The 12,569-nt window shown below is 51.5% G+C and overlaps 1 protein-coding gene across 4 annotated transcripts in view; it reads right to left on the bottom strand.

The window, feature by feature from the left end:
* Nucleotides 1-12,569, bottom strand: part of HYDIN (HYDIN axonemal central pair apparatus protein) — a 115,007-nt gene that overhangs the window by 16,750 nt on the left and 85,688 nt on the right. For all 4 annotated transcript variants that reach the window (XM_030512556.1, XM_030512558.1, XM_030512557.1 and 1 more), the window contains 5 exons: nt 10,617-10,855; nt 8,662-8,902; nt 5,297-5,440; nt 3,481-3,624; nt 2,369-2,682 (listed from right to left, as the gene is read on the bottom strand). In XM_030512556.1, the coding sequence (XP_030368416.1) occupies nt 2,369-2,682; nt 3,481-3,624; nt 5,297-5,440; nt 8,662-8,902; nt 10,617-10,855 (1,082 nt within the window). The remainder of the gene's footprint in view (nt 1-2,368; nt 2,683-3,480; nt 3,625-5,296; nt 5,441-8,661; nt 8,903-10,616; nt 10,856-12,569) is intronic.

Consider the following 12,569-nt stretch of genomic DNA (forward strand, 5'->3'; position numbering starts at 1 on the left):
TTGCTGCAAAGGCTTAACTCAGCTTTGAGCTCTCAGAGGTCCAAGGGATGAGGGTTAGGGTTAGTCTCTAACCATGTAGGTTTACAAGAAGAGTAACCATGAGAGAATTCATGGCTCAGCAGTCAGAGAAGGAGCACAGGTTGGTGTGCATTGGGTATGTGCAACCACACAGCAACAGTTGGATTGTGTTGCTCAACTGATCGCTCTGCTCCAAGAAGCAGCAGTGACCAAAGAGCAAGGAGGAAAGAATGGGCTGGACAATTAGAAGGGAAAAGATGCAAGCACACAGAGTCTCGTCCAGCCAGAGAAAGCATTTTTCTCTCCTGACCAAAATAAATGTGTGTGACTGATGCTGGGAGTCTCTGATGATCAACTCCAGCAAGGTTAGAGGTAGGGAAAGTTACATTCTATTGATCTCACCTTCATGAGACCTGATGTTTCATTCCCTCCATGTCAGACTGAGTTAGAGCTGATAATTTAGAATACCAACAGTGCTTAGTGTGGACCAGAAATAACACCTGACACGCTGCCTTCTGCAGGCTCCTAATGAGCAATTTGAGGTGTTAACAGCTTGGAGATCATCTTCATTTCCAGCTCTGGCACAGAGCATCACACGGTGTCTGCTCAGGGACCCGGAGAGGGCACAACACTGCTTAATGACTATGCAGAGCAGCAGAGGAGCTCTCGTCATGTCCACAGCACTAAGGAGCAGCCAAGGGGCTGTGCAAACCCTCTCGAGCAGAGGCTGTGTCCGGCCGAGGCGCTCAAGACTCTTCACTGCCAACGATGCAATGACTCAGCACCCACCATAGAACAAGCACCTGCAGGCTCAGGCCCAGCAAAGCCAATTCAAGCAGAGACAGGGCAATTAACAGCTGAAAACTGATTCACATTCACATGTCCAAACACCTAAACTGGTTCTAATCAAAACTAAGAGTAAAGATAAACAGGCCACTGGCCAACAAGTGGCCCCAGAGGAAATTAATTCCACACAGGCTTTGCTGTGATGTGCTTGTTTCTCTGCTATTAGAAAATACATGCATTGTTCTATCAAATCTAAATCCATCTCTAGATTATCTATTAGATTACATAGATTTCTATCAAATCTATCTAATCAAAATTAGATTTTCCCTCTAGCTTGGAATTAAAGCCTGATCTAATTCACAGGAGAGGGCAGGGGCCTCCCAGCAGAGCTGACGGCCCTGCTCGCCTCCCTCCAGCTGCTTTTTCACACTTGCCTCTGCATTTTAGGGTCTGCTCTTGAAGGTGTCGTGCATCAAGAAGGGCCCCATTAAAGACTTGGTGTTACTTGGTAAGACCCAGCTGAGAATGGGCCTCCCCAGTGCCCTGGTCTTCTCCCCCAAGCCCTCCCCATAGCCATAGCTCATCTCCAGCTCCCAAGAGGTCACCCGCTCTGAGTCAGATCCCAATTCCCTTAACACAACTGCTTCCTGACGAGATCTGTTATTTGTAATAGCGGCACTTCAGTGCCCCATGGTGAACTTTGCTGGGTTTCCTAGGGCATTACGGAAAACCTATCTGCCTCTGCCCTTCAAACTGCCCAGACCAGACTTTTGTGCTATGCAGAGAGGCCACAGCAGGAGGAATGCTAGGAATGTGTTTCTAGATGTGCTTCAGCACCACTGCAAGTGGTAGTGGTGCTTGGAAACCACAGACCAGCACTGGATGGTCCTGTTTTCCAGGGATATCCAGACAAGCGCTCCCACCAGCACCTACAGCTGGACCTAAAAGCCACAGCCGAACCTGCCATTCCTCTGTAAACCACTAAATAGCTCTTCTGTGAATGTGACATGCAGCTGAACAGATGAACACTCACTTCAAAGGGGTGTTTGCCTCAGGCCACGAAGGTCTGAGAAAGCAGCTTTCTACACCAGCCTTCCTTCCCTCAGGAACCAGTACAGGGCTACAGCAAAGCAGAGCAAGGGACTGGGACAGCAGTGTGTCATTATGGTGGCAGTGCCTGGGTAGCATCTTAGTACAAAATGACAACAGATGGGGTTAGCAGGGAAGGAGAAGAGGTCACCTTCTATATCTGCTTGTCCACGTGCCTAAGCATGGCTTTGTAGCTGCAGAGATAAAGCAGGACTCTAGGTTATGGCTACATGAAAAGTACCAGTAGTGTCTTACAGTCCCAGCTTGGCTGGATAACGCTGTCACCTTCCCTGCATCAAACTGGTGGAGATCACCTATTCCCTGAGCACCTTGGCTGAGCACGGCTGGGAGGTGTGCTTTCCTCAAGGGAAGGTTGAAAACAATTTGTCAGATCAGGCAAACGGCCTCAGTCTTTGCAAGGCACAAACAGGACACCAGGAAGAAGAGCTTCCAGGAGAGGGAAAGGTGCACATACCTCACTGGGTTCACCTGGCTGTTCTTTAGGAATGACCAGTGGTACTGGACAACCAATGGGCTGCAGTTGGTCATCTCGATGTAACGCACATCCTTGGTGTCATTCAAGATGCAGCCAAAGTCCAGGGCCGTGGTCTGGATCCGGAGATTTGGGAAGTAGACTTCTCCCCGAATGGTGACCTGCTCCTCATGAGGATGCTCCAGGAACTTTATCTTCAGAGCCTTCTCTGCTGCCCGGATAAGCAAATCCTCCTCATAAGCAGGGTTAAATCTGATGCAGAGTTGAAGTTGCTCCCCTGTCCTCAGCTTCATGGGCTGCAAGGACATGAAGAGGAAACGTTCAACGTGTGACCCCAATGTGGGCTTCTCGCTTCATCCTTCATTTTCCTCCCAGTGAGTGTCTGACCAAGCACCACACTTTTGTCTGAAGCTATCTGAGGTTCACGTTTCTGTGCTCTGCATCAATACAAGAGGGAAACCAACATTGTTCTCCTGAATTCTGGACCTGCAGAGGCCATGTGCTAAACACAACCAAAGCGGCACTCTGGCATCCAGGCCTTTGCCCTGGCTCTGGAGGAACTCCTTTACCCTGCAGCATAAGTGCAGTGGCCTTGCAGCCTCACCCATGCAGGGGCTGATTGCTGGCAGGGCACAGAAACGGTGGCTTGACCTACAACACCACGTGTCCTGCAGAGTCCATGCTCAACACCTTCCACCAACACCAGGGCAGGAGCCAGGCAGCAGGTGGAGGAGCATCCTCAGCCTTCCCAAAGGCAGGGCTGCCCTCAAAGAGGGCAAGCTGCTCCCCAGGTTATTTGAGGATGGCAGCTAGAGAGCTGGGATGCTTTCCAGGAGACACCTTTCCTAAAGCTTGCTCAGACCTAGCTGCCTGCTCCCTCCTCCTCCTCCTGTCTTCAAGCCAGGATGTATCTTCCCAATTCAGGTGACATTTTGTTTCCTTCAGCAGCTCGTTTCAAATCTGATTTAGTTCAGGCCGCTCTACTGCAGACTCTACAGAGCACACTTCCCTGCTAGACGACCTCCCAACAGAGACACCCCACCATGTTCCTCCCTCTTCAAAGCCTAGCAGCAGGAAGGTCCAGGGCTGCTCACCTGAGCATCTGCAGGGAGAGGCTGCTGGTCTGCAGTGCAGATGAAGAAGGGCTGCTCTAAGGCCAGGACCATGCTGAGGGGCAGGGAGCAGATGTTCTTTAAAGAGAGAGGCTTGTACTGAAGAGTCAGGACATCACCAGGGTGCTACAGAAAGAGAAGACAAGGAAAAGAGAACCTGAAATGGCCATGGACCTCCTCTCCTTCAAATGCATTTTAAATTTTCCAACCCCAAAAGTGCACCCAACTCTATTTACTCTTTTGATTGGTTTCTACCCCTCTGGAAGGTTTTCTCTCTAAGTGTATCAGACGCTTTCATGTCTAGAACCCACAGCACTCCCAGCAGACAGGGAAACAGTCTCACGTACAGATGAGGGAGCAGGCCCCGAGAGGAGGCAGGTACTTCAACAAGATCCAAACCAGAACCCAGTCTGGCTCCAGTTGTATGCCCTCTCTTGGGCAGAGAGGACACACAGGTACAAGGCACAAGGCACAAGGCCATTTCCACTCACATACAGTAATTTCTTACCACCTTATCAGCTCTGGCAGCCTCATAAAGCAGTGATGCTGCTCAGAGGAGACAAGCGAGCAGGATATGGCCTGTAGTGGAGAGCCTGCAGCAGCCCGAGGTCAGCTTTGAACGTTCATGTGCACATGCAGCCAGCTCCAAACCTCAACAGTCCGGCCGCTACCTGCTGCCCCTGCTCCAGTGACAAGGTGTTGCAGTCTCAAAGCTAAGCGCAGCCTAAGCCATTTTTTCCTGTCCATGCACTGCTCCGGGCTTTCTGCATAGTTTATCTAAACTAGAGAGTGTTTGGGAAGCTAGTTCTGGATGTATTGACATCCAACTCCTGCAGTGTCCTAGCACTCAATACATGGGAGCATGTGGCAGCAAGCAGACCATAGGCAGACATCAGGGAGAACTGAAAAGCTTCTGATTAGATGTGAACTGCCTGCTCACAGGATTTTGTGCTTCTCTGGAAGCCTGGGAACCAGAGGAGAGACCTGAAACCACAGAAACTAAATCATGAACTATCTGCTCTTTTTCAGGCACCTCGCGGGAGAGGGAAAGATGATGCAGGAGCTGAGATCCAGAGGCTAAAGGGCACCCACTTTGCACTGGTGTTCTCATCACTGCAGCTGAAGGGCACCCATGGGTCCTTTGAAGAAGGTAAGGCTTGGGAAATGCAAAGAGGTAGCATCCATACTGACAGCAGGGAAGGCAAAGAGACACAAGAGATGCCAGTTTTTCCTCATTAGCTTGAGGAGCTGACAGGAATCTCAGGTTTTCTCAGCTTCCCTACGGGATCGCTGCTTAGACATCACCATGCCTTGCAAGACCCTCAAAACCCTGAGTACAGACACTGGTGTCTCTCTAGAAGGGGTTATGCTCCCCCTCGGCAGAGAAGCTGTAATCTCAGTTTTACTTGGGTGAAGTTAGAGAACAGCCTCATCTCTAGCAGCATCCTCACTCCCTTCACCAGCACTTCAGGGATCTGCTCTCCACCTGCAGCCCCAGCACACGAGGTGGCTCTGCAAAGCCCACGCTGCTCTCACAGGTCCCACATCTCAGCCTCTGCCCTTGGCTCAGCAGCTCAATTCTGTGTCCCCATCAAGAAGGGCAGAATAGAGCTGCAGAGACTGACCCCAGCCCCAGAGGAGTGAAATAATGATCTCAGTGTTCATGGCAAAAGCTTGGCCTGACTCAAACCGATAGCCAAAGCTCCATGGACTTGGAGAAGCTGTTGAACTTCCTCCTTTGGACACAAGCACACACCAGCCACGCTAGTCAGCGCCAGGATGCAATCCAGAGACTCACCTTCTCCACCCGGAAAGTGATTTCTCTGGTGGATATTTGCAGAGCAGGAGCAATGAACTCACACGTGATGTCCACCTGCATGATCGGAGTCTTCACTCCTCTGTCGCCCACGATGGCGTGACACAGCAGCTTCTCCTTCACCACCTGCATGCGAGTCACACAACACCCAGTGGGTGTTATCAGGGTGTCCAGAAAACACATTGCATTTGTGAGCCACCCAGCCACTGTTCTCATTACTGCATAAAGTTACAGTCACTGGTCTCCTCAGGAGCCCCCTCTTCTTTTTATGCTGCATCCTCTTCATTCTGCACTCACGTGACCCTAATGCTACACCCCAACAGCCACAAAAGGCCCTCAGAAGGCATAGAATCACAGAATCATAGAATAGTAAGGGTTGGAAAGGACCTTAAGATCATCTAGTCCCAATCCCCCTGCCATGGGCAGGGATGCCTCGCAGTAAACCATGTCGCCCAAGGCTCTGTTCAACCTGGCCTTGAACACCACCAGGGATGGAGCATCCACAACCTCCCTGGGCAATCCATTCCAGTGCTTCACCACCCTCACTGTAAAGAACTTCTTCCTTATATCTAATCTAAACTTCCCCCGTTTAAGCTTTAAGCCATTACCCCTTGTCCTACCACTACAGTCCCTAAGGAAGAGTCCCTCCCCAGCGTCCTTATAGACCCCCTTCAGATACTGGAAGGCTGCTATGAGGTCTCCACTCAGCTTCTCTTCTCCAGGCTGAACAGCCCCAACTCTCTCAGCCTGTCTTCATACGGGAGGTGCTCCAGCCCTCTTATCATCCTCGTGGCCCTCCTCTGGACTCGCTCCAACAGCTCCATGTCCTTTTTGTGTTGAGGACACCAGAACTGTACGCAGTACTCCAAGTGAGGTCTCACGAGAGCAGAGTAGAGGGGCACGATCACCTCCTTTGACCTGCTGGTCACGCTTCTTTTGATGCAGCCCAGGATACGGTTGGCTTTCTGGGCTGCAAGCGCACACTGCCGGCTCATGTTAAGCTTCTCGTCAAACAACACCCCCAAGTCCTTCTCTGCAGGGCTGCTCTGAATCTCTTCTCCACCCAAGCTGTAGAAGTGCCTGGGATTGCCCCGACCCAGGTGTAGGACCTTACACTTGGCTTGGTTAAACTTCATAAGGTTGGCATCGGCCCACCTCACAAGCGTGTCAAGGTCCCTCTGGATGGGATCCCTTCCCTCCAGCATATCAACCGAACCACACAGCTCAGTGCCGTCATCAAACTTGCTGAGGGCGCACTCAATCCCACTGTCCATGTCACCGACAAAGATGTTGAACAGGACTGGTCCCAATACAGACCCCTGAGGGACACCACTCGTTACTGCTTTCCAACTGGACATTGAACTGTTGACCACAACTCTTTGCGTGCAGCCATCCAGCCAGTTCTTTATCCACTGAGTGGTCCATCTATCAAATTGATGTCTCTCCAATTTAGAGACAAGGATGTCATGTGCTGCCTACAATTGTCAGAATAATCCCTGCCCCAAATGATTATTGGTTTGATTTGCCCCACTGCCAAGCAAAATGCTCACAGAAAGCTGTAGGAACTCACTAAAAAACCCAAACGAGACTGTATGAAGAGGTGATAGAAGGATCAATGCCAGCAAATCCTCCCTTGGAAGGTTTGTGGAAAGGATCCATGGGAAAACCCCGAACAGACAGCCTGCTTTCCTAGGATGTACTGTGCCCTCCTAGAGCTGGTTTTAAACCAAACCTCCCCAGGAAAGAGATGTCTTCCACTTGGCATGAAAACCCTCTGCTTAGCTGGATGCTCTTACACCCAAGGCTCTTTTCCTGATTCCTCCCAGTTTCACTTCCCCACATTCCTCCCTTCATTCCTCCCTCTTCCCTCTGATACACCACCACAACCCAATTCCTCCTCAGAGCCTACAGACTTCAGAATCATCTGTGCTGCATGTGCAATGCAGGGACTTGGGCTTCTAACCAACCTGAAGAATATGAAGTTCTCAAGACCCAAGGAAGGTGGAAAGCCTTAATCCCAGGGTCTTGGCCTGGACTGCAGGAGCCAGGTAGCCACAGCTGAGCTCACAGATGACCTTTTGGCTTTACAGGCAAGACACCCTCATCAGTGCCCTGACCACTTCATTGCCTTTTTGGTACCTTCTTCCCTCTTCAGCAAAGCCATTGGCTCAGGACTGCACAGGGACAATCCCATCAGAGTCAACCAGATGAGAAACCAAGTCTTCCTCAAGCTACCACTGAGGCAACCCTTTAAACCACCTCTCAAACTCTAGCAGCAGCAGGAGCTTAGTGCAGATTTATTCCCCATTCACTTAAACACCTGTGCCCAGTGCTCCTGGAGCCAGGGACTGCACACCAGGGTCAGCTGGCAGATCCTCTGCAGAGCTGGATTTCCCCTGGAAAGAAGGGTCCAGGGAGGAGAACACCCAGTGACCGTGCTGAAATCTGCCCCTCTGAGCTGCCAGCCAAGGGTGCTGCAAGACCTGGCTGCCCTTGGGACTCTGGGGCTGGCTGGGGGACTGGGGCGAGTGGTGATGGAAATATTGACATAAGTCAAGCTGTCAGTTCTAATGATCCCTGGAACAGTTTCCCATGTGGACGGATGTCATTCAGATCATTAGAGCTGGCACACTGGGTTCATTTCTCTTGTCCAGGTCTCAGTGCCAGACAAGCCCCTGGCCCATGTTTGTCTACAGAGGAAAATCGATCCTGCTCCCAGACACTCCCTCCCTTCCCGGCTGTTTTGTTTCACTCGCTGCTTCCTCACATAGAGAACTTGGCATTTCTTTAGTTATTTTCTGCCTGGGCTCCCAGTCTACCTGTAACCTTAAGACCATTTGAGAAAATTGGGGCTGTTCAGCCTGGAGAACAGAAGCTGTGTGGAGATCTCAGAGCAGCCTTCCACTATCTGAAGGGGGCCTTCGAGGATGCTGGAGAGGGACTCTTCATCAGGGACTGTAGTGATAGGACAATGGGTGATGGGTTCGAATTGAAACACGGGAAGTTCAGGTTAGATATAAGGAAGAAGTTCTTTACTGTGAGGGTGGTGAGGCCCTGGCACAGGCTGCCCAAAGAACTGGTGAATGCTCCATCCCTGGCAGTGTTCAAGGCCAGGCTGGACAGAACCTTGGGTGACAGTTCCTTCAGGCCATATTTTGGTACCAGCAAGTTGGGTTTATGGTAGCCATGGAAACTCAAAAAGCCTCAGTAACTGACAGCGGCGAGCACCGAAAGCAACTGGTGCTGCCATGGTAACTTACAGCATTAAACCAGGCTCTCAAAAGCACTTGTTCATTTGCTCAGGCAAATGTCAAGGGGCTGCAGAAATGCCCTGATGGGGAACTCACCTGTGGTGTGCTGCAGGAGCCTTCCAGCAGCATCTCCGCTGTCTTGCCAGGCATCAGCTCCGTCCTCAGTGGCTGAAGTGTAAACACGGGGCCGCAGGAGGAAACCTTGCCCTTGGTATTACCAATGGGAGGGAGACGATTGCACTGCTGAAGCGTGGTGCCACCTTCTGTTGTCCAGTAGAGCAGATGGGTGCGTCGTCCTTTGTTTGTCATCTTGAAGCGGTAACTGCAGGGATCCAGGCTACAGGAGAAGCAGAGACACAAAACAGCAGAGGAGCTGCTACTTGCCAGTGATCACCCAGCTTCAGCACCCTGAGGGCATGATCTGACTGCACACTCAACAACAAAACCACCTCCAAGAAGGCTGACCGAGCGCAAAGCTTCACCAAAAGCCAGACCTTGGCTGCTCCTAAGTTTACCACCATCCAACAGGTGCTCTGCTTGCACCCAGCAAGGAAGAGCTTCATGAAGAATATCATCTCAGTTGCTGTGGACAGAGCATCACCAGCCTCAGGTGCTTAATACTTGGAGTGTTGTTCCAAGGTGCTTCCTGAGGTCTCACTGCATCAGACACCAAGCTGGCCCGCCCTAGCTGCAAGTGAGTGAAAGAACAGCTTTGCTGCCATTCCACCTTCTCCTTGGGAGCTGCTGCCTCAGAGGGCTTCCTCTAAAGATGCTACTGGGTATAGAGACCCAGCTGGTCTCCACTTGCCTCACTGGTGGGATGCTTGCCCTGGCACCCATGTTATCCCCTCATCCCTTAGAGAGCATCCAACCCTCATTGTTCCCAACATGTGTCCTCTGCAGCCAACAGCAGTGGCAACAGCTCCAGACTGAGCCTGCAGGCAAAGACATAAAGGAGGGCAGAGGACAACTACATGAATCACATGGGCACTGTCCCCTCCATTGTGCAGCCAACTTGTGGCTGCACAGAGCACAGGAAACTCTGGACAAGCACCAACCTCCCTGCAATGTCTCTACTTACGTGGATGGCTCGTGGGTGCATATTTTACCTCTCCAAATCTATCCCAAGTACTTAAGGTAGGATTGACCTGCTCTTTCTACCCCAAGAATTTAGGTATCGGAGCACTGTGGACCCTCTTTGCAGCCAGAGAAAGGAAGAGGCACCACAAGAAGACTGTTGTTCTTGTCTGAGAAGGTCTCCAACACAAGGCAAACTTCCAAGTTCCAAGCACTTGGAAAAGGCTCACTTTTCTCCTGCCTTTAAGAACATGCCTGGCTTCAGACACACACGTTGGGACCAGTGAATCTCCTCCTTCAAGCTCAGCATTTCAATGAAGACTCTTCACTTATCCCGCCCCACCTCAGCAGACTTCTCCTCCTCCCCCTTCCAGAGCTGCTCCTGTATCCACCCTCGCTTGCCTGTGCCTCGGGAAGCAGGCAGGAGAAACCGGGAAAGAGCCACCACGTCTAAGAAAGAGCAGCTGGCCAGGGAGAGGGGTAGAGGAGCCAACTGGGGGGTGACACAGGGCAAAGAAATTCTGCTGCTCCTCCAGGGCTCCCAGACAGAGGGGAAATAAACCAGCACCATTCATTCAGTCAAGGAGCTGCTAACAAGCTACTACCCAGGCTTTCTGCTGCTGTGAGATGATACTCCACAGGGAATGGGAAAGCAAGCAACATCACTGCAAAGGGAAACATGTTTATACTTGTAAGGAAGCATTTCCCAGCTGGAGGCTTTTATTTGGTAAAGTGAGCAAATAAATCGATTACAAATAAAGACAATTCAGTGATAATTCAGCAAGTGGTTTCCAGCTTGGTGGCTTTTCAGAGTACCTAACGACTTTCAAATGGCCGTAAAATGTTTCTAAAGGAATCCCTGTGGCTTCAGGGAAGCAGAGCCAGGACCTTGAGCACTGAAGAAGCTTGAGGGACTGCAGCAGAACTCCTCCTTGCTGAGCCCATGGGGAAGCGGGAGCCGAAAGATTCCCTACCTGAAGCAGGGTCCCAGGTTGAGCTCCGGGCCAAAGGGTTTGTCAATGACAATCGTGGTGCCAACGCCAACAGCCTCGACGGGGATGACGTAGGCACGACTGTTCTCAATGAACAGCATCATCTCGTCCTTGAATTGCTCCATGTCATCCAAGTTTGCTGTGACAGCCACAGACACCTCGGCCTTGGCAGGGATCACTCCTTGACTGGGTTCAATACTCCAGCACGAGTTTTCGCCAGCCTGGAAGACAACCAAACACTCATTTAGGATGGAAACCGTGGACCTGGCTGCCACCAGCCAAGGGCTGCCCAGCCAACAGGTTCACACCAAGCCAGTGGGTGTGAGGATTCCATTGACATTCATGTACAACTTCTCTGATTAATGCTGACACAGGGCAGCTCGCTTGGAAAGGAGCCCTGAGAGCTCTGCTCCAGAGGTGAATCTGTGAGTCTGCTCTCTGACAAAGCTCATTTATCAAAGCTTGGCAACAAGCCGGGCAGAAAATTGTACCCCAGAAACTATTCCTGACGAATGATGATGGGTGTCTCGATGGAGCCAGACCTTGAACTTCCTGGGGTGACCCAGCACAGCCCTGCCGGGCCCAGCCGGGCCAACAGCCCACTCCAGGGGAGGAGGATTTGCATCATGTCCTCATTCTTTCAGTCAGCATCTGCTGCGGCTCCAAGGGGCAGCAGAGCGCAGTGCTGAGCAGGAGACCTGCCAGGACCACAAGGCTCTGCTGAGCCACATTTACTTGAGTTTCTAGGTCAGCTTCTTCCTGCACCCAATCCAGGCTGTGTCCCAGAGACCAGAAACCTCTTGGAGCCACTCTACAAAATCCTCCCACTTTGAAGACCAAGACACAACCTCTGATAACATCTCTGCTACTTGCTTATCCTTGAGTGCTCCAGAAAATGATGCCATCGCTGTATGCACTGGATAGACAAAGACAGTGGCTATTTCTGACCCTCTAGGAGCTTGTGCTATTGGACATCAGAGTCCCTGAGTGACCATCAAGGGTGGGGACCTATCACTTCAGATGTTCAGCGCTAGGATCAGGAGCTTATCCCAGCACAGACATCCATTGTGAAAAAAAACTGCCACAACGTGGTTATGATGGACACCAGCGTGTATCTGATGGATGGAGAGTGCAGCTGCACTTGACCAAGCCGTAGCTCTAGCAAGAGCATTCCCACCTTGTCAGGCTGACCCATCGTCCTCGTGAGGCTGCTCATGAAGGGGAAATAAACCCCCTCCTGCACCAGTTGGGCGCAGAGCCTTGTCCCGGGTGGTTCAGCAGCCCCGGTGGGGGGGACCCTGTGTTCTTCATTTCAAAGCTGCTCCTTATCCACAGAAACAGACAGTGGCAGGAAACAGCCCAAAAGCACCCCGAGCCCTGTGGGAGGTGGAGATCAGAGCCTGAGGCTGGCTACATGCTCCCCCCACCAACTGGCCTCCTCCTGGCTCCTCAGCACCAGCATCTCCTCAGCGCAAGCATGGAGACCACTGTGGTTTAGCCTCTGCCTCGAGCACCATCAAGGGGATGTTTTATGGAATCAAGGGGCAGAGCTTGTCTCCATTTGTGTTCCCTGTCCACAGCTCACCCCTCCAGATCCCATCTGCCCTCCCTGCCGGGCTGGGGAGACGAGGGCCATCACTCTGCACATCAGGGTTCTCCAGGACATGGGCACGGCTTGGCCAGCTGCTGCCAAGCACAACATTTAATAACCAAACTCCTCCTGCTTTTCCTTTGGAAAAAGCTCTCAGCTGTGTCACTCTTGCTTCTAGGAGCACAATTGCCTTGAAGACTTCTACCCCTCTGTAATTCAGTTGCCAATGGGCACAGCACAATAGGACATGTTTGGTTTCCCCTGATGAGCAGAGTAACAATTGCTTTGTTTACTAGCAAGTTAGAAATGGCACTGAAGGAGGCAGCTGCTGAGGGCACTGAGGT

The sequence above is a fragment of the Strigops habroptila genome, chromosome Z, assembly GCF_004027225.2.
Source record: "Strigops habroptila isolate Jane chromosome Z, bStrHab1.2.pri, whole genome shotgun sequence".
Classification (NCBI taxonomy): domain Eukaryota; kingdom Metazoa; phylum Chordata; class Aves; order Psittaciformes; family Psittacidae; genus Strigops; species Strigops habroptila.